Source organism: Pristiophorus japonicus, chromosome 5 (assembly GCF_044704955.1).
Source record: "Pristiophorus japonicus isolate sPriJap1 chromosome 5, sPriJap1.hap1, whole genome shotgun sequence".
Taxonomy (NCBI): Eukaryota; Metazoa; Chordata; class Chondrichthyes; family Pristiophoridae; genus Pristiophorus; species Pristiophorus japonicus.
In genome coordinates, this window is record NC_091981.1 from 86,350,273 (window position 1) to 86,372,676 (window position 22,404).

At 44.8% G+C, this 22,404-nt stretch overlaps 1 protein-coding gene across 1 annotated transcript; it reads left to right on the forward strand.

Moving 5' to 3' along the window:
* Positions 1–12,595: 12,595 nt before the first annotated feature.
* LOC139264095 (putative nuclease HARBI1) lies at positions 12,596–13,423 on the forward strand. The gene is made up of 2 exons (XM_070880186.1): positions 12,596–13,033; positions 13,166–13,423. The coding sequence occupies exons 1-2, from the start codon at positions 12,596–12,598 to the stop codon at positions 13,421–13,423; spliced, it is 696 nt and encodes a 231-aa protein (XP_070736287.1).
* The last annotated feature ends 8,981 nt before the right edge of the window (positions 13,424–22,404 follow it).

Here is a 22,404-nt window from a genome sequence, read left to right on the forward strand (position 1 = left end):
AACCGGGCTGGCCCGGACGATATGGAGATTAGGAGCTTCCAAAACTGCTGTCCAGCGGGTCCATCTTGCTGCCGTCACCTGAGACATTCTATTCATAGACAGCAAACATGTACAGTGTGGAGACACTTGACAATCAGCTTTTGGTCGAGGACTAGACCCGCAGTGATCATTACCGCTCGACATGTAGCTTCCATGGCCCTTAGGCAATTTCCCCATCCGAGGGCTACCGCATCCAGTTTTGCCGAATAATAGCCAATAGGTCTTTGCCGATCCCCATGTTCTTGTGTCAGTATAGCTGTCATATATCCTTTTTTCTCATGGACAAACAGGGTAAATGGCTTACCGCTGTCGGGGATTCCCAGAGCCGGTGCCGAACACAAAGCCTTTTTCAAACTCAGGAAGGCCTCTTGCTGTTCTTTAGTGAGGATGATGGCTTCTTTAGAGGCACGTTTCCTCTTTAAAATATCATTCAATGGCTGAGCAAGCTGTGTGAAGGAGTCAATCCAATTTCTGTTAAAGTTACACAATCCCAAAAAAGACCTTAGTTCCTGAATAGTGGTGGGTTTTTTAGCAGCCCGAATGGCTGCAGTTCTATCCTGGGTAAGTTCTCTCTTTCCTTGTGAAATCTTTTGTCCCAGGTATACAACCTCTTCTTGGGATATTTGTGCTTTGTCGATGCTGGCTTTATGTCCTTTCAGCCGAAGGTGATCCAGCAAAGCTCGGAAATCTTGTTCATGCTGTTCTTCCGTGTTTGAAGCTAGCAAGATATCGTCTACATATTGGATGACTGTGGATGACAGGGGAGGTAATTCTCGCAAATGGCTTTGTAAAGCCATGTGGAATACCGTAGGGCTGTTGTGAAAACCCTGCAGTAACCGAGTCCAAGTATACTGTTGTCCTTGGACAGTGAAAGCAAACCACTGTCGAACCTCCGGTGCCAGAGGCACCGACCAAAATCCGTTGGCCATATCTATAACCGAGAAATATTTATGTTCCGGTTTGAGGGCATTAAAAATGGTGGAGGGATCTGCGACCAAAGGAGCTTTTTGATCAATACACTGGTTAGCTTTCCTATAATCGACAGTCAAACGCCAAGTCTCATTAGATTTCTGTACCGGCCACACGGGGCTATTGGAGGAGCTATGCGTTTTAATAAGCACCGCTTGTTTCTCCAATTGCTGAATAACCGGTAAGATTCCCGCGATGGCAGTTGGACTGATGGGATACTGTTTAGTGCATAGAGGCTTGGTCCCTGTAAATGATGCAGGCTCCATCTGGAGTAGGCCACAATCGTTCTTATCTTTAGCCCATTTCGGGTGTTCCTTCAATTCTTCTTTCTTCAAAGTTCTAATTGACCATGTCACCCGACCATCCTCGAAATGCAACGATGAATCTATTTGGATTAGAACGTCCATTCCCAAAAGGGGTTGATCTACTGGGCCTATCCAGACCGGCGTGGTTAGTTCATGTGGAACCAGCCCTATAAGTACCGGTGTTGTCCTTTTAATTTCCATTTTATGGCCCCCAACTCCACAGGCTGTACGTGCCCTACCATCCAACGGAAAAAGTCTACATACTGTAGGGTTAAGCATGTTAATTCCGCCCCTGTGTCTAAAAGACAGTCCACATCCTTATCGCCCACCCTCACAGTTATATATAGCCCATCTCCCCTTTGTTGTATTAGTGCGAGGAGGGGGGCCAGGGTGGGCTCTCATCGTTTTTTGCTATCCCAAGTAACTCCTTCTGTTGTTGTATTGTCAGTCGCTTAAATGCTTCTATGAGGTCGTTATCTTGTGACAAGCCTGGCTTGTTGGCTGAACTGTATCCCTGGCTGCGTCCTCTTCCCCAGCCACGACCTTGCTGTTTTGCCCTGCACGTCTTGGCCCAGTGACCTTCTTTCCCACAATAATGACATTTTCCGGGTAATTTTCCTAATGACTGTTTATCGGAATCCTGGGATTTCCATCCCATAGCCTGTACAGCTCGGACTTTAGCTCCCATATCCCGATCTAATTGGTTACTTCGATCCACCAATGCTGCAAAGGTAGTTCCTCTACCTTCCCAGTCCGGTAACACTACCTTAAGCATTTTGGACAGTTCTGGCTTTAGACCTGCCACGAAAGCTGCTTTCAGGGGTCCAAACACTTGTTCATCCATTTCCTCATCCGTATTATTCATACCCGAATGTTCTAGCCACGTGCATCTAAACCGCTCGTTATACTCGAGGACCTCCTCTGTTCCTTTCTGTTGGCAGGCTGCAATTTTTCCCCAATCTATCTTAGCTGGACTGAAGGCTTGCAGCCAGTGTTTAATCGCTTCCCATCCTGTGTCTACTCCTTGCTCATTCTGCCCCAAAGCTTCATCTACCTTGTCGTGCAATTTTCTTCCCTGTGTTTTTGGCACCATTATGGTCAAAATTTGCACTCCATCCCAGGGATGAAGTTGATATATATTTCTTAAGCGGTCCAATTGGTCCCACGTTTTTACTCCCCCTTTCTTTGGATTGGGCAACTCCTTGGACCATTTATCAATTTTCTCTGGGTCTGCCGGAGCATGAACTAAGTATTCTGCATGCACCCTTCTCTTTGTTTTATGGTTTCGCCCTCATCTGCAGTCTCTTCTGATTTGACTACAACTCGTCTTTTTTTAAATGGGGCAAAGCGCACCCCTAATTCTTCATCATCCTCCGACACTGTATTGTCGGAGGATTCAGAAATCGTATCTATTCCTCGGTCGTGTCTTCAGGTTTGCGATTTTAATTTATCCAAACATGGGTACCCTGGGAATTGATCAATACATTTTCCTTTTCCTATTACTGTCTCTTGACCTAATGATTTTTTCCATTCTTTAATTTCACCTTTAAGATCTTTAACTTCCGCTTCCAGCTTTTCAAGTTCAAGCTTTTTCTGTCGCAGCTGTGCACAAACTGCTTGCAATTGATCCTTTGTACTGGTCAGTTCTCGATCATGTTGGGAACGCATTATAATTTCATTCCGGTTTCGAATCTGGTCCATAACCGTTAGGGACCATCTAGTTTGCTCTTTATTTTTCATACGGGTCGTTTTTCCCCAGACTCTTTTAATCTCGTCCAAGGACCATTGTCCTTTGGAGGTTCCGTACTTTTGTTCGATCTTAATACAGGTTTTAGATAAGTTGAATTGTTGCTCTATGTATTCTTTCAACTGTTCGAGAATTAAATCTAGCGAAACGTCAGGTGGTGCCTGCCCACCTTTAACAGTTGTAGGTAATTATTTGTTCTTATCTCCTGCTGCCATTATACTGAGTTCTTTACTGGGGTCTCGAGTCGTAGGCTTGCTAGCCGATCAATAGGTCGGTGATTAATTAACTAACACACCGCCGAGGTTTAGACGTCTATGGGACCTCGAGCCGATGACCAACCGGAGTGTTCGCAAACCGGAGGCTTTCAGAATTGCGTAGAAGGAGAGGCGAATTTAGACTTTTGACCGAGGACTTTTTTTTAAAAAGAGGTGTCGTTACCTCAATATGTAGGTCCAATGTCCAAAATTCAGTTTCTTTCCTCAGTGATCCTGTTCGCAGCACCAAAATTGTTAGATCTCTTAATTTCCAATGAAATACGAACTCCGATGGTAGTTTTAACTTTTTAATCTTGGCAGAGAGCAACAAGCTGCTGGATGATTGCCAGTTTCTTTGTATTACTGAGACACATGGTCAAAATGGCTGTATTTTATACCTGGATCAATTTACAGAAAATAACTCGCCTTCTTTGACCTTTTTGGCTCACTACCCAAGGTCCGAAAATGTCAAGTTGATTGATGAGTTAATGCAACATGCTGAACTGCATGTAGCAGCCTTGACTTGGGGATCTGTGAATTTTCACAGTCTGTCTAAATGAGCCTGTTTGAATATTCTATCAATTGCCTTGCGCATCGCCTCCATTACTGCCTCAGATGGAAAATTGTCCTGAGCAACCTATTTTGTGCCTGGCGATGACAACGACAGCTTGAGCTGTTGAGTTGCAGTTGAGAAATGCATTTAAAGATGCCATCTTGGAAACTATTTTTTGTTGGCCATTACTTTTTGATGCTTTCCAACAGATAGGCAGAGTGGCTGGTGAACAGATAGCAGAGATATTTATCTCAAGAAGTCTTCTGCTCCTAATGTTTCCCCTGTATAACTCACGGTAGTTTTGAAGTTAAAACATTTCTGTCGCATCATGGGGGCTGTGCTGGCACTCGACCTGCTCCGACAGCACTGTCAGAGGATGTGGTCACTGAATCTGGATAAATTACAGAGAGAGAGGCGTAGAGAGGGGTAGAGAGAAAGATAGAATCAAAGAGAGGGAGCACTACAGGGCGAGGCCCAAGGAGAGGCCCATGGAGAGGCCCATGGAGAGGGCCGGTGGAGAGGCTAATGGAGACACCCATGGAGCAAGGCACAGGGTGAGGCACAGGGAGAGGCAAAGGGACACGCACAGAAAAATACAGGCAGCAGCACAGGGAGAACCACAGCAACATGTTGCCAGAGGAAGAGGGTGCCACAAGGCTGGCATCTCCTCGGATATTCCAGCAGAGAGCTTTAAACTAATTAGTGGGGGGGGGATGGTTCAGGTGAGCAGAAACCTAAAAGCTCAAAGAACAAGGTGAAGGCAACAGAGCAGGGTAGCATTGGGGGAAACGAAAACCAGAGCGTAACAGGAAGGGACAGAATCTATAAACATAAGTGCATATCAGAAACTGGAGCCATAGAAGGAGAAAATGGGAAAAAAACACATTTAAAAGCACTTGATCTGAATGCACGCAGCATTCATAACTGTAATGTCTGTAAGCTTGTAATGTTTGTAGCTCCACACTGTGGATGTGGACATATTGTGTACTGCAACTACAGAGTTAATAATAAACAGAACCAGGGAGATTCCGGAGGCTTCCGAGAGAGCTGCCTGCCGTGTTAGGAGCTGTGTGTGCTGTGCTCTGTGAAGATATTACATTTGGTGATGAGTTGCGATTTTTCAGATGATTTAAAGCTTAAATTTTGTTGAGGAAGGATTCAGCCAGCCGACAGAGAGACTTTGGAAGTTTCTGTCTTTGGAAAAAAGCTACAAAATCCGAGGTAAAATACAGCACATGGTGTGAACAGCTAGAGATTAAAATGGCAGGTGTAATCAGACATTTGGGGGAATATAGACACGGGAACGTTTTAAAGCATATGTGGATCGGCTAGAAATGTATTTCACTGCAAATAACATAATCGAAGTTCCAGACAATGCAATCCAGAACCGGGCTGTGTTGGAACGTAAGAAAGTGATCTGCTTATCGGAGGCAGGTCCGGCATTGTACGGAACCCTTGTAAATCATCTTGTGCCTCATAAGCCAAAGGACAGAACGCTTGAAGAGATTTTAATGAAGCTGGAGCAGCACTATAACCCCAAACCATGAGAAATTGCTGAAAGCTATTGCTTCAGGATTCGGAATCAAAAGGCTGATGAAAGTATCAGTGATAACATCGTAGCATTAAAAAAGCTATCGATGCATTGTAATTTTGGAAACTTTCAAAACCAAGCATTACGGGATCGTGTTGTTTGTGAGGTGAAAAATTATGCAATCAGAAGGAAGTTATTGATGACGGATGATTTGACGGCGAGGTCGATGGGCATGGCCGAATAATATTCCTGAGAATTAAATAATGATTACGGTCATCAGTCAACCGAGGTAAATCATCTGCAGGTTCAAAGTAAAAGATGGTGGGGGCCCAAAGTCTCAAAAACTGGAAATTCTAATAGAGCATCGAAGTCATGATATAGGTGCCTGGGACAACACATTGCTCAAAGTTGTCCATACATGAAGGCAGAGTATTTCTTCTGCAGGAAGACTGGGCAACTTGTGAAGGCATGCCGACTGAAGGGTAAACCAGCTTTAAAAGCTATGAGTCCAGCATTCAAAGCTATGAGTAGAAATCCAAAGAGATTAAATAGTATGGAAGAACAACAACAGGACGGGGAGATATTAGAGTTACACGTCATCAGGAGCACGAGGTTAACGGACAGCGATTCAGAAAGCATCAAAATCCACACAAGTGTTGCGGGATTCAAGATACCAATGGAAATTGACAATGGTGCATCCATGAGTGTAGACCGGAGTCGCTGTACCACGACAAATTGCGTGATTTCCAACTTGAGAAATCCAAGCTAGAGCTGCGAGGCTACTCGGGAGAGAAAATTCCTGTGGTAGGTCGTATCACCGTACTGGTGAAATATAAAGATCAATTTCAGAACTTGCCTCTAATAGTAGTGAAAGGAGACAAGTCTGCCTTACTTGGGAGAAATTGGTTGAGCTCACTGAAGCTGGATTGGAGTAAGATTTTCTGTGTGGAAGCGAGATTTTCATCAACGGATGAGGTTATCAAGAAGTATCTGAAGGTGTTCTGCGAAACGGGCAGTCCGATCCAAGGCTTCAAGGCGAGTGTCAGGGTACAGAAGGACACTAGATCAGTTTACTACAAGCCACATTCCGTACCATATGAACTCAAGGAGAAAGTTGAGCAAGAACTCAAAAGACTAGAGACTGAGAACATTATTTGTAAGATAGATCGATGTAATTGGGCTACACCCATTGTTGTGGTACCAAAGTCCGATGGTAAGGTAAGATTGTGTGGTGATTATAAAGTAACCGTAAACCAGGTTCTAGAGGGTAATGTCACCAATACATTGCCGAATATAGAAGATTTGTTCACAACACTGACAGGTGGTCAGATCTTCTCAAAACTGGATCTTACGAATGCCTACTTACAGCTTGAACGAGATGAGGAGTCCAAGTCATGTTTGACTATAAATACTCATCTAGGCCTATATCAATTTAATAGGCTACCATTTGGAGTGTCTTCCACCCCTGCCATATTCCAAGGGGTGATGAACCAGATTTTGCAAGGTATTGAAGGTAGTATGTTATTTGGATGACATGTTAATTTCATCACCAAATAGGCAAATTCATAATAACATATTGAATAAAGTCCTCAAACGGCTAGAGAAGCACAGAATACGAGTGTCTGCTCGTAAGTGTGAGTTATTTAAAAACTCAGTGGAGTACTTAGGGTACAGAGTAGAAAAAGATGGTTTACATCCGACTATCGAAAAATTGGATGCAATTAGAAATGCACCCACTCCCAGGAATGTCACTGAACTTCGTTCATTCTTGGGTCTTTTGAACTATTATGGGAAGTTCCTACCAAATTTGGCTACAGTATTACATCCACTGAATGAACTTTTGAAAAAACAGGTCCATTGGAAGTGGTCAAAAGAATGCGATACAGCATTCAAGGAGTGTAAAAGCAAATTGGTAGAGAGCACCATGTTAGTTTACTATGACAGATCTAAAGAGCTTAAGCTAGCATGTGATGCTTCTCCGTATGGAGTTGGGGCAGTGATTTCTCATGTATCATGGAGTGGGGATGAGAGGCCAATTGCTTTTGCTTCACACACTCTCAGTGCCAGTGAGAGTAATTATGTGCAAATTGAAAGGGAAGCTTTGGCATTAATTTTTGGGGTCAAGAAGTTTCACAAATACTTGTATGGTCATAAGTTTACCATTGTTATGGACCATAAGCCCCTAACAGCAATCCTCCATCCAAAGTCCCCAGTTCCAACATTAGCTGCAGCCCGAATGCAGAGATGGGCTTTGATTTTGTCAGCATATACATATGATATTCAATATAGACGATCAGCTGATCACAGTAATGCTGATGCAATGTCTAGATTGCCTTCCCCACCACAAGTTACACCCGATAGGGAAGAAGTGTTTTATTTTTCATACATTGATGAACTGCCAGTCACAGCTGAATAGATTGGTAGAGCAACCAAACGTGACCCAGTGATGACAAAGGTGTATGAGTATATTGCAAATGGATGGCCAAACCAGGTAACAGATAAAGATACACATCCATTCTTCATTTATAGGAATGAATTATCAGTCAATAAAGATTGTATCATTTGGGGTGCAAGAGTGGTTATACCAAATAAATTCAGGTCCAAATTATTCGGAGACCTCCATGACCAGCACTTGGGAATGTGCTTGACAAAGAGTTTTGCACGCAGTTATTTATGGTGGCCAGGTCTTGATAAAGATATAGAGTACATCGTGAGTCAGTGTACAACATGTCAATCAGTAAGCAAGCAACCACCACCAGTACCATTACAGCAATGGAAATGGCCTCCCAGGGTGTGGCAAAGGCTACATATTGATTTTGCTGAGTTAGAAGGACAACAATTGTTCATTGTGATTGATAGCCATTCGAAGTGGGTTGAGTTGTTTCCAATGTGGAAAATAACAATAAGTAAAACATTGGACATTTTGCGAAAATTATTTTCTTCATTTGGCCTCCCGGAAGAAATTGTTTTGGATAATGGACCACACTTTTGTTCAGAAGAATTTGCACAATTCACGAGCAAAAATGGTGTGAAACACACCAAGTTTCCACCATACCATCCTGCTTCGAATGGTGCAGCAGAGCGCACTGTACAAATTGTAAACGTGCCCTCATAAAACAAATGTTAGATCCAAATTCAAGGAAACGACAGTTGTCATTGGATCACAAATTAGCTACTTTTTTGATTACATATCGAAATACTCCTCATACAACTACTGGTAGAACACCAGCAGAGTTGTTTCTCAAACGACAGCCACGAACCAGATTCTCGTTGATCAAGCCAAATTTGGCACACTCCGTAGAAGAGACATAATTAAGACAGAAGGAGAATCATGATAGAGGTAGAGTAAAAGAGAGAAGTGTGAAATTAAACCAGAAGGTGAGAGTGAAGAACCATCACCATAAATGGTTAAAGTGGTTACCAGGAAGAGTGGTGAAGCTATGTGGTCCTCGCACGTATTTGGTAAAGATGTTTGATAATGGACAGGTTAGGTTTGTTCATATTGATCATATTTTACCTACAGACATGGAAGGAGTTGAAGGTGGGAATGATTCAATTATTTCTGACTCATCAGATAGTTTTGATACACCAGTAGCAAATTCTAAATCCAATGTACTGGAAACCAATCCAGGAGAAAATCAGAATGAAAGTCTGAGGCCGAGTCAGGAAAACAAAGAGCTGAAGTTAGAGTGAGTTCAAATGAAAATCAAGGAAATTCCGTGGAGGAAAAAGTTCCTCAGGATGAGCCTCGAATGAGTGTGAAATCGACACCAGGTTTGGAAGGTTCTGTTCGAGAGTGAAGATATCCTCTTCGAAACAGAAAAAAAAGTGGTAAAGTTAAATTTGTAAATATGGAAAAAAATAAGTTTATATCCTGTGTTATGTATGAACATGAAAGTTATGTATGACATTTGTTATAATAAATTCTTCATTAAGGAGGGAGAAGTGTAATGTCTGTAAGTTTGTAATGTTCTAGCTCCACACTGTGGATGTGGACATATTGTGTACTGCAACTGCAGTGTTAATAATAAACAAAACCAGGCAGATTCCGGAGGCTTCCGAGAGAGCTGCCTGCCATGTTAGGAGCTGTGGGTGCTGTGCTGTGTGAAGATATCACAGAAATAAATTAGATGAGCTGTCGGGACAAATAGTTACAAATGGGTATGATCTGGTAGCCATTACAGAGATGTGGTTGCAAGGTGACCATGACTAGGAACTAAACATCCAGGGGTGCTTGACAATGCAGAAGGACAGACAGAAAGGAAAAGGAGGTGGGGTAGTTCTGTTGATAATGGATGGAATCACTGCAATAGTGAGAAACGATATTGGCTTAAATGATCAGGATGTTGAAACAGTTTGAGTGGAGATAAGGAATAATAAGGGAATAAAGTCACTGATGGCATAGTCTATAGGCCCCCTAGCAGTAGCAACTCTGTTGGTCGAAATATAAACCAAGAAATAGTGGTGACTTGTAAAAAGGGAACAGCAATAATCATGGGTGATTTTAACCTCCATATTGATTGGACAAATCAAATTGGTCAGGGTAGCCTTGAGGAAGAGTTCATAGAGTGCATAAGGGATGGGTTCCTTTAATGGAACCAACCAGGAGGCAGGCTATCCTAGATCTAATCCTGTGTAATGAGACAGGATTAATAAATAATATCCTAGTAAAGGACCCCCTTGGAATGAGTGAACATAGCATGGTTTAATTTCAAATTCAGATGGAGGGCAAGAAAGTTGGATCTCAAACCAGCGTACTAAGCTTAAATAAAGGAGACTACAAAGTTATGAGGACAGAGTTGGCTAAAGTGGACTGGGAAAATAGATTAAAGTGTGGGACAGTTGATGAACAGTGGTGTGCACCTATGATGATGATGATGACATTTAAGGAGATATTTCATAACTCTCAAGAAAATATATTCCAGTGAGGAGGAAAGGGTGTAAAATAAAAGAGAGCCATCCGTGGCTAACTAAAGAAATAAAGGATGGTATCCAATTAAAAACAAGGGCATACAAAGTGGCCAAAACAAGTGAGAGGACAGAAGATTGGGAAGCTTTTAAAAGCTAGCAAAGAACGACTAAAAAAATGATTAAGAAGGGAAGATAGACTATGAAAGTAAACTTGCACAAAATATAAAAACAGATAGCAAGAGTTTCTACAGGTATATAAAAAGGAAAACAGTGTCTAATGTAAATGTTGGTCCCTTAGAGGACGAGACCAGAGAATAGTGATGGGGAACATAGAGATGGCAGAAACGCTGAACAAATATTTTATATCAGTCTTTACGGTAGAGGACACTAAAAGTAGCCAACAGTGGATAGTCAAGGGGCTATAGGGAGGGAGGAACTTAACACAATCACAATCACTAAGGAGGTGGTACTCAGTAAGATAATGGAACTAAAGGCAGATAAATCCCCTGGACCTGATGGCTTACATCCTAGAGTCTTAAGAGAAGTAACGGCAGGGATAGTGGATGCATTGGCTGCAATTTACCAAAATTCCCTGGATTCTGGGGAGGTTCCAGCAGATTGGAAAACTGCAAATGTAACGCCCCTATTTAAAAAAGGGGGCAGACAAAAAGCAGGAAACCATAGACCAATTAGCCTAACATCTGTGGTTGAGAAAATGTTGGAGCCCATTATTAAAGAAGCAGTCGCAGGATATTTCAAAAAACATAATTTATTCAGGCAGAGTGAGCATGGATTTATAAAGTGAAGTCGTGTTTGACAAATTTGCTGGAATTCTTTAAGGATTGAATGAACAGGGTGGATAAAGGGGATCCAGTGGATGTAATATAGTTGGACTTCCAGAAGGCAATTGACAAGATGCCACATATAAGGTTACTGCACAAGATAAAAGTTCATGAGGTTGAGGGTAATATATTAACGTACAGAGGATTGGCTAACTAACAGAAAACAGAGAGTCGGGATAAATGATTCATTCTCGGGTTGGCAATCAGTAACTAGTGGGGTGCCGCAGGGATTAGTGCTGGTACCGCAACTATTTACAATCTTTATTAACGACTTGAATGAAGGGACCGACTGTAACGTAGCCAAGTTTGCTGATGATACAAAGATGGGAGGAAAAGCAATGTGTGAGGAGGACACAAAAAACCTGCAAAAGGACAGAGACAGGCTAAGTGAGTGGGCAAAAATTTGGCAGGTGGAGTATATTGTTGCAAAGTGTGAGATTATGCACTTTGGCAGAAAAAAATCGCAGAGCAAGTTATTATTTAAATGGAGAAAAATTGCAAAATGCTGTAGTACAGTGAGACATAGAAACATAGAAAATAGGTGCAGGAGCAGGCCATTCAGCCCTTCTAGCCTGCACCGCCATTCAATGAGTTCATGGCTGAACATGAAACTTCAGTACCCCTAGGGGTCCTGGTGCATGAAACACAAAAGGTTAGTATGTAGCTACAGCAAGTGATCAGGAAGGCCAATGGAATCTTGGCCTTTATTGCAAAGGGGATGCAGTATAAAAGCAGGGAAGTCTTGCGACAGTTGTACAGGGTATTGGTGAGGCCACACCTGGAATACTGCATACAGTTTTGGTTTCCATATTTATGAAAGGATATACTTGCTTTGGAGGCTGTTCAGAGAAGGTTCACTCGGTTGATTCCGGAGATGCGGGGGTTGACTTATGAGGAAAGATTGACTAGGTTGGGTCTCTACTCATTGGAATTCAGAAGATTGAGAGGTGATCTTATCGAAACGTATAAGATTATGAGGGGCTTGGCAAGCTGGATGCAGAAAGGATGTTTCCACTGATAGGGGAGACTAGAACTAGCGGGTATAATCTTAGAATAAAGGGCCGCCGATTTAAAACCGAGATGAGGAGGAATTTCTTCTCTCAGAGGGTTGTAAATCTGTGGAGTTCGCTGCCTCAGAGAACTGTAGAAGCTGGGTCATTGAATAAATTTAAGACAGAGATAGATAGTTTCTTAACCGATAAGGGAATATGGGGTTATGGGGAGTGGGCAGGGAAGAGAATCTGATTCCATGATCCGATTAACCATGATCATATTAAATGGCAGAGCAGGCTCGAGGGACCATATGGCCTACTCCTGCTCCTATTTCTTATGTTTTTATGTTCTCAATTTCTCCTACTTCAATTTCACTGAGGAGCAGTTTGCGCGAAGGTTGCATTTCAGCAAGGATGTAGTCACAGAGCTCTGCCATCTGCTACAAGCAGACATGAAGCTTCATACCAGGGTGAGGACAGCTCTCTCAGTGGCAGCCAAGGTCACAAATGCACTCAATTTCTACAACGGATCTTTCCACGGAGCAACAGGAGACATCTCTAACATCACCCAGTTTGCCATCCATTGCTCCATCCACGAGGTCACTGATGTTCTGTACAGAAGGAGGAGGGACTACGTCTTCCCCACGAGCAGAGAGAAGCTGTATGAGTGTGCATGTGGCTTTGCCAGGATTGCGGGCTTCCACATGGTGCAGGGTGCTATTGACCGCACCCATGTCGTTTTGAGGGCACCGCATCACAATTCTGAGATCTTCCGTAAGCATAAAGGTTTCCACTCACTGAATGTGTGCGACTACACACGCAGAATACTCACCGTCAATGCCCGCTATCCTGGCAGCAGCCACGATGCCTTCATCCTGTGCCAGGCCGATGTGCCAGCTCTGTTCCAACCCCCAAATGAAGCTCGTGGCTGGCTGCTCAGAGACAAGGGCTATCCGCTCTCCACCTGGCTCATGACTCCCCTCCGCAACCCCACCACTCCTGTCCATCACTCATACAATGAGAGCCATGCAGCCACCAGGAACATCATTGAGCAGACCATCGGAGTGCTGAAGCAATGGTTCAGCTGCATGGAACGCTCGGGAGGAGTCCTCCATGACTCACCTGAGTGGGGGTCCGTTTTAATCATTGTCTGCTTCATGCTGCACAACCTGGCTATCATGAGGGCACAGCCATTGCCACCAGGCATGGCCACACCACCTCAGGCGGAGGTGGAGGACCAGGAGGAGCAGGAGGTGGAACAACAGCAAGAGGACGAGTAGAAGCAGGAGCAGCAACAGGGGGCAGCGACTGCATCGCGACCCTGCAATAAACTGATTTCCATCCCATTTCCCAGTTCCTCTGGATGTCCCCATCACCACATCAATTTGCCCTTCCATACCAAAGCCCCAAGACTGAAATGAGAGACAACAGCAAACATTAAACATTCCAATCAACATTTAGCAAATAACAATAAAATGTACAAATTGGTATTTATTCATCACCTTGTGCATTTCATATATCCCCTCTTTCGTTGACCTATTCTAATACTCCTCCTCTGTGTGTCCCCTGTGGCTGCAGCATGACTGGTGGAAGGCTGCTGTGTGTTAGGTTCATAGACTACAGATGGCCTTACAGGATGCCCTCAACCAGCTTTGCTCCTGGAAAGCCCAGCGATAGCCTGCACCACCTCAGGCTGGGTGATGGCAGTCTGAGCTGGCTGGGTGACAGGCATGGACAATGTCGGAGTGGCAATGGTGGGATCAGGAATGCTGTCATCGTTCCTGCTCCACTGACACACTGCCACTCCCCCAGGGCAGCACCTCAGTATCCCCACCAATCTGCTGCAGAACAGATTGCTGGGCTGCTGCGACACCGTGAGATCCCCGATGGACTGTGGTGAACCCAGCAGCAGTCAGAGTTTCCGTGGCATGCAGCTGAGACTGCAATACAGCACCAAGATGTTGCATGGCATCAAGCTGAGCATCTATGCGAGCAACAATTGACTCTATTTGCGTTGCTTCTGCCTGTGCCGCAATGGAAGCTGCCACATCGCCCTTGACGTCTGTATCTGCACAATATCTCTGAAGTCCACCATCATCTGCACACTGGCAATGATGGTCTCCATGGTGTGCACAGCGCTGTGTACAATGCGTGAGGCAGACTCCTCCATACTCCTTACCATAGTCTCTCAGGCACCCTTGCCATTGCACCTATCATGTCGGAGTGCATAGCCATCACCCTTTGTGTGAACGCCTACCCATCGAGGTCCTCATCTGAGTCCTGTGCAGCAGAACTCACTTGCGAACTTTCCCTCCGGGGAGATGGTTGTGCCCTTTTCCCTTGATCGTGTGGCAGCCCGCTAAGCCCCGGTGCATCACTCAGTGCAGCCACCTGTGCTAACCTAACTTCTAAGGACCACGTAATGCCAGTATCTCAGATGGTGCCTGCGGATGAGAGAAGCAGTGATGCAGTGCTTGGCTCCTCCTACTCTTCCCCTTCTCATCCTCATCCCTCTCTTCTCCCTCATGACTCAGTTGGGAGGGGCTCAGGCACAGGCTGGTTATCTGTTGCATGGTTATTTGAAAGCATAAATGGCACACAAGTCGCGTTAAGGTGAGGGCAGGGAGGCAGGAATGCTGGCAAGGAAGGTAGACAATATGAGGAGCTAGAAAGTGTTAAGGCCTTCTGGTTTAACAGGGAAGTGGGATGAGAAGAGAGGATAAAGATACCATTGTTACCCCCAGCAGGCTTGATGTCTCCACCAGCCACGCGCCCACGACGTGTTCCTCCGTCAGTCAGCTGGCGCAGTTCAGCTTCCCTCCCTCAAGTCTGCTGCTGCTCCCTTCTGTTATGTGCCATCTTGTCCTGCAAAAGAAAGGAACCTGTGTGAGTAAGAGTCCAGTTATGTATGTGGAAGATATGTCTGCCATGGTTAAATAGCTGTGAATGTAGGCAAGACGTGAAATGAGGATGTGACTGTGAGTAGGGACAGATGGTTGGTGGTTACCTGTTGGGTTAAGTGCTGGTTTGCAGAGTGTGCACAGATAGAGGCTCAGAGGCTGGTATGTTAGAGTTGTGCAAACATGTACTTATCTTGACCATGCGACTGAGGTCATTGAATTTCTTCCGGCACTCTGCAGGGCTTCTGTCGACCACGGTTCTGGCTGACACCTCTGCCCACATGGCCCTAAAAAGCTGTGGATTTGGCCTTCTTCCAGATGGAGGGAACGGTGCATCCCTCCTTTTCTCCACTGCCCCCACCAGTGTCTCCAAGGCCAGGTTATTGAACCGAGTGGCCTGTCGAAGAGGTATTGGAGCAGCCTTCGCAGACCTTCCTTCCAGCTCACAGTCAACTCCAGCAATGATGAAAAGGACCAGGTGCTGCCTGAAACGATATCCCCTTTAAGAACTGGAATGAGCAGGAGTCTGATTATCGCTGAATGAAAATCAGCAGAAATTGGATGCAGCTCTGGCAATAGCGCCCCTGCAGCACCACCACTGAGGCCATAAGCACCTCAGATACCGCCTCCCTTCATTTCTGAGGTGAAACTGCCCAATTTCCCACAATTTTGAGCCCATCTTGTCAGGCACAAATTGTTCAAACAGATAATACTTAGTGCCCCAAATGCAGCGCTAACATATTTCGCCCCCTTTGAGCCAAGAGCCATTGAAGTATTTGGCATTCCTTTTAATATCAACATTGGAAAAAAATTTAGTAGAGGGGTCCTACAACAGGTGCTAGTCTCCTCATTAATACATTTAAGGGGCAAAATGTCTGTTTTAGGCATCCGCCAGGGATGTCAGCTCTGATCCGAGTCAGGTGACACTATTCTCCTCAGTTCCACCTGCCTCTGGCCGACTAAGATCATGCCAATTTCCCAGTGGCTCCCTTTGCTACAACTCCCTCTCCATTACAGAGCAGAGAACCTTGCTTCACATATGTACAAATGTGTTTGCATCATGCTCTTCAAGAAGACAAGTGATTGGTACACATGCTTATGCTCCTGAAGTATCCTCTGTGTCATACTTGGGCCTATGAGTTTGGAGTTACAAAATGATGCAACAGGATGCATGGCAATATTCATTATCATCATCATAGGCAGTCCCTCGAAATGAAGATGACTTGCTTTCACGCCAAAAAGGGATGAGTTCACAGGTGTTTCAATGATATTCCAGGCCACAAACTACATCTTGAAGGGTGGAAGATGCCTGTGCGTGGATTTTTTTTAAACTCCATTATTATAACCCCATTCAATAGCAGCTAGGTCACTGACTCAGCCCCCTCTACACACCTGAGAAATAGAACACCCTGTTCTTCCTTTTAGAAATCACACAGTCCCTCCAGAGCAAGCCCGGTGCCTGCTTAAATTAGTAATGATGCTGCTCAGTATTGTGAAGAGGCTTGTTCCTGAGAAGGCCAACCTGCTACTCCTGGATTAGATATATCTGTTAACAAAAAGTTGCCACCCGGAAAGTTAATGTGCACAGTTAGGCACATGCTAACCCACAGACAGAACATTGCACATTTTATGGCACCACAGTAATTGCTTTATATCTGATGAAACGCAAATGCTCGGAGAAGATATTTCTAATGCATTAAAATTACTTCACGTGTGATGCAGTCCACCTTAGCGATTACTGCACATCTCCTATGGAGTTTTCCAAAGTTAAAATATCAACAAGATCCTATTCCATGTAATGACAGTAGGTGTCGACTCAACAGGACTTCCGATTGTAAAGTGAGCAGCAATTAGCTGTCATGGTCAAACTCCATGGGCTAGAACCTCCACTTTTGAGCTTATTGCCCAATATTGTGTGTTATTTCCAGCGTGGACGGTAAAAAAGGGTTTTCAGATCGCCGACTTCTCGCCCATTCTCAAAGCACCTAGGCCCCAAGTTTCGTCCCGCGGCGAAAACGGAGCACCTCCGAGCTGGGCGCCTGTTTTTCGCGCCGAAAACTGCGCCTAAAAAAAAGTCCGATATTCTCGAGCTCCTTGGAGCTCGATGTCTGCTTGGCGCAGCGCACTCTTCGCAGCAGGGGGCGGAGCCTAACACTCGCACCGATTTTCTAAGTAGAAGGGGGCGGGTACAATTTAAATTAGCCTTCGTGGTGCCGGCAACCCTGCGCATGCACGTTGGAGCATGCGCGCACGCGCAGTCTCACACAAACATTAGTACTCGGCCATTTTTAAAAATACTGCAGAAAAAGTGAAGATTTGTTTCTTGGATCCCTGCAAAGGCTTGTAATTTAATTTTTTTTGATATTTCTGTGTGTGAGGGAGTGCTTTTAGCAGCACTGCTGAATAAATCACCTGCTGAAATCAGTGAGTTCAGCTTTTCACTGCTAAACTTGCAGAACCGGTGCTGCATTGGTGCATGCAAATTAAGGACTGTGTGTTTGGAGAAATAAGAGTGCCAATTCAACTTTGCAATGGATCAACGTCCACCAAGAACAAAGAATTTCTTGCATGAGGAAGTGGAGATATTAGTCAACGTAATTGAGCAGAGATGGCAGGAGCTAGATACTAGCAACAGAGATCGCATAAAAGTGCCACCAAAAGAAATGAAGAAACGCTGGAACCAAGTTGCAGAAGATTACTGCGCAGTGGTGCATACCAGGAGATCTGGAAGTCAGTGTAAAAAGAAATGGCACGACCTTGGTCAAGTAGTTAGTGTAAGTAATATTTCCCATTTTTAATTTAATCGTAATTGTAACCTGGCTATCTGTATGTCCCACCTTGCAGACTGACACACTCTGTAAAAAGTTATATTTTACTCTTTGCAGAAGAAATTGGCCCACAACAAAAGGGGGGCAACTCAGACAGGAGGAGGCGTGCCCAATCTGCATCCACTGACGCCCTTGGAACAAAGGGTAGCTGCTATGATGAGTCGTACATGGAGAAAAGCAATCGGTACAGCACAAGCTGGGCCTGCACGTGAGGAAGAGGGTAAGTCCTGAAAATGCATCATGGCCCTTTAAATCAACCTGCTGCCTGGCCTGCTATGTGTGAGAGAACTCATGCCACCCACCCAGCCCCCTCCCTTGCTGTGAAGCATTTGACTGTTCTGATGTATTTTGCAGAACATGATGATGATGATGATGATGACGATGCTGCTGCTGCCAACCCTGAGGATCCTGAGGGTACAGAACAAGAACCAGTACAACCAGCTGCGGACGATCCAGACTGGATGATGGCAGCGATGACGGAAATGTCTGCAGGGGAGAGCTTCCAATTTAATGTTTATGAGGCCCCATCAAGGGGCATCAGAGTTTCAACCCCTAGCATAGATCTTGGTTCCACCTTCCATGGTTTCACTTCTGATGTTGCGGGTCCCAGTGGTGCTGCTGGTATAATGCAGCATTCTAGTCAGTGCACTACCGTCCCAGCCTGTGCCTCCCTCTCGCATAGGTTCTGGTTCCACTTACTATGGTTTTGATTCCGACGCTTCTGGTCCCAGTATTACTGCTGATATCATGGAGCAGTTTACACCCATTCGTCCAACATCCCAGCCCACGGCTCGCACTCGAGTGCTGTCGTCTGGAACACCGAGCGTCCTACCGTTCCAGCCCGAGCCTCTCCCTCTAGTTCTGCCATCTGCAACACAGAGCATCCCACTATTCCAGACCGAGCCTCTCCCTCCAGTTCAGCCGTCTGGAACACAGAGCGTCCCACAGTCCCAGTCTGCGCCTCCCTGTGTAGTGGTGCCGCTTGCAACACCGAGCATCCCACCGTCCGTGCCCGTGCCTCCCAGTGTAGTGGTGCCACAAGGCAGACCCAGGCAGAGGAGAAGGAGATTGGAGACACGCTCTCCTGAGATGCAGCGTGCAACAGATGCGACTCAGGTTGTGGCATTGGGTATGGAGACCAATGAGCTTACCCGATCACTCATCGGTGGCGTCAATGCAGTAGGTGAAGAGTTGACTGTCCTGACGGGAGAAATAGCAGTAATGACACGGGAACTTAGGGAGGGAATGTCCGAGGGAGTGCAATCGACGGCACAGGCCGTCAGGGAGGGCATGCAAGTGTCAGCACGGGCCATCAGGGAGGGCCTGGTTGAGGTAGCTGCTGCAGTAAGGGCAGACAGCCCAGCCAATCAAATGACACCCCCATGAGGAAGTGAACATTCACTGAGATATGGATGAGACATGGTTGCAGCCTTTCTTTGATGCTTTTGTTCTTGTTCTTGATGTAGCTGTAGTAGCATTTTTCAAATTGAAATTGTTTTGTAAGTTTTGCAACTTTACAACTTATAAGGGATCTTATGGTTTTTAAGTGATCTTATAGTGTAAATGCTCTCACATTTTTTTGTATCTTGCACCTAAAAAGTGATCCTGAAGTTTAATTGTTCTTCAGAGTGTAAGATTTTTCACAATGAAACTGTTTTGTAAGTTTTGTAACTTTACAACATATAAGTGTAAGAAGTGTATCCGCCTCCATCTCCTGACGGACCGCGTTGCGGAATTGGAGCTGAGGGAATTCACTCTGGAGCATCCACGATGCTGAAAATGACATAAGTGGCGCGTGTAGTAAGTAGGTCTTACCGCATGAGAAGGATCCACAGCCAGATAGGGAATGGAAGACCAGCAGGAAGAGTAGTACAAAGAAGGTAGTGCAGGGGTCCCATCTGGTCATCCCACTGCAAAACAGATACACTGCTTTGAGTGCTGTTGAGGGAGATGACTCATCAGGCGAGAGCAGCAGCAGCCAAGTTCATGGCACAGGAGGGCATAAAAAAGAGTGGGAGAGCGATAGTGATAGGGGATTCAATCATAAGGGGAATAGATAGGCGTTTCTGTGGCCGCAATCGAGACTCCAGGATGGTATGCTGCCTCCCTGGTGCAAGGGTCAAGGATGTCTCCGAGCAAGTGCAGGACATTCTAAAAAGGGAGGGAGAACAGCCAGTTGTCGTGGTGCACATTGGTACCAACACATAGGTAAAAAAAGGGATGAGGTCCGACGAGACGAATTTAAGGAGCTAGGAGCTAAATTAAAAAGTAGGACCTCAAAAGTAGTAATCTCGGGATTGCTACCAGTGCCACGTGCTAGTCAGAGTAGGAATCGCAGGATAGCACAGATGAATACGTGGCTTAAGCAGTGGTGCAGCAGGGAGGGATTCAAATTCGTGGGGCATTGGAACCGGTTCTGGGGGAGGTGGGACCAGTACAAACTGGACGGTCTGCACTTGGGCAGGAACGGAACCAATGTCCTAGGGGGAGTGTTTGCTAGTACTGTTGGTGAGGAGTTAAACTAATATGGCAGGGGGATGGGAACCAACACAGGGAGACAGAGGGAAACAAAAAGGAGACAAAAACAAAAGACAGAAAAGAGATGAGTAAAAGTGGAGGGCAGAGAAACCAAAGGCAAGAAACAAAAAGGGCCACTGAATATAAAAGGGCTGCAGGAGGGGTAAAAACTAAAAATCAAAGTTTAAAAACTAGGATGAAAACACTCTACCTAAATGCACGCAGCATTCGAAATAAAGTAAATGAGTTGACGGCACAAATCATTACAAATGGGTATGATTTGGTGGCCATTACAGAAACATGGTTGCAAGGTGGCCAAGACTGGGAATTGAACATACAGGGATATCTGACGATTCAGAAAGATAGGCAAGAAGGGAAAGGAGGTGGGGTAGCTCTGTTAATAAAGGATGATATCAGGGCAGTTGTGAGGGATGATATTGGCTCCAATGAACAAAATGTTGAATCATTGTGGGTGGAGATTAGAGATAGTAAGGGGAAAAAGGTCACTGGTCGGCGTAGTTTATAGGCCCCCAAATAATAACTTCACGGTGGGGCGGGCAATAATTAAGGGAATAATGGAGGCATGTGAAAAAGGAACGGCAGTAGACATGGGGGATTTTAACCTACATATCGATTGGTCAAATCAAATCGCAGGGGGTAGCCTGGAGGAGGAATTCATAGAATGCATATGGGATTGTTTCTTAGAACAGTATGTAACAGAGCCTACAAGGGAGCAAGCCATCTTTGATCTGATCCTGTGTAATGAGACAGGAAAAATAAACGATCTCCTCGTAAAAGATCCTCTCGGAATGAGTGATCACAATATGGTTGAATTTGTAATACAGATTGAGGATGAGGAAGTTGTGTCAGAAATGAGCGTACTATGCTTAAACAAAGGGGACTACAGTGGGATGAGGGCAGAGTTGGCTAAAGTAGACTGGAAACAAGGACTAAACGGTGGCACAATTGACGAACAGTGGAGGGCTTTTAAGGAGCTCTTTCATAGTGCTCAACAAAAATATATTCCAGTGAAAAAGAAGGGCGGCAAGAGAAGGGATAACCAGCTGTGGATAACCAAGGAAATAAAGGAAAGTATCAAATCAAAGACCAATGCGCATTAAGGTGGCCAAGGTTAGTGGGAAACTAGAGGATTGGGAAAATTTTAAGCAACAGCAAAGAATGACTAAAAAAACAATAAAGAAAGGGAAGATAGATTACGAAGGTAAACTTGTGCAAAACATAAAAACAGATAGTAAAAGCTTTTACAGATATATAAAATGGAAAAGAGTGACTAAAGTAAATGTTGGTCCACTAGAAGATGAAAAGGGGGATTTAATAATGGGAAATGTGGAAATGGCTGAGACCTTAAACAATTATTTGCTTCCGTCTTCACAGTGGAAGACACAAAAACCATGCCAAAATTTGCAGGCCACAGGAATGTGGGAAGGGAGGACCTTGAGACAATCACTATCACTAGGGGGGTAGTGCTGGACAGGCTAATGGGACTGAAGATAGACAAGTCCCCTGGTCCTGATGAAATGCATCCCAGGGTATTAAAAGAGATGGCGAAAGTTATAGCAGATGCATTCGTTATAATCTACCAAAATTCTCTGGACTCTGGGGAGAGCAGCTAATGTAACGCCTCTGTTTAAAAAAAAGGGGCAGGCAAAAGGCAGGTAACTATAGGCCGGTTAGTTTAACATCTGTAGTGGGGAAAATGCTTGAAACTATCATTAAGGAAGAAATAGCGGGACATCTAGACAGGAATAGTGCAATCAAGCAGACGCAGCATGGATTCATGAAAGGGAAATCATGTTTAACTAACTTACTGGAATTCTTTGAGGATATAACGAGCATGGTGGATAGAGGTGTACCGATGGATGTGGTGTATTTAGATTTCCAAAAGGCATTCGATAAGGTGCCACACAAAAGGTTACTGCAGAAGATAAAGATACGCGGAGTCAGAGGAAATGTATTAGCATGGATAGAGAATTGGCTGGCTAACAGAAAGCAGAG

What these genes read in the sequence shown, in the direction of transcription:
- LOC139264095 (XM_070880186.1), top strand. Translation starts at nt 12,596, where the DNA reads ATGAAGCTTCATACCAGGGTGAGGACAGCTCTCTCAGTGGCAGCCAAG. An exon ending in TCATCCTGTGCCAGGCCGAT is followed by an intron (nt 13,034 to 13,165) that starts GTGCCAGCTCTG and finishes TCATACAATGAG; the next exon opens with AGCCATGCAGCCACCAGGAA.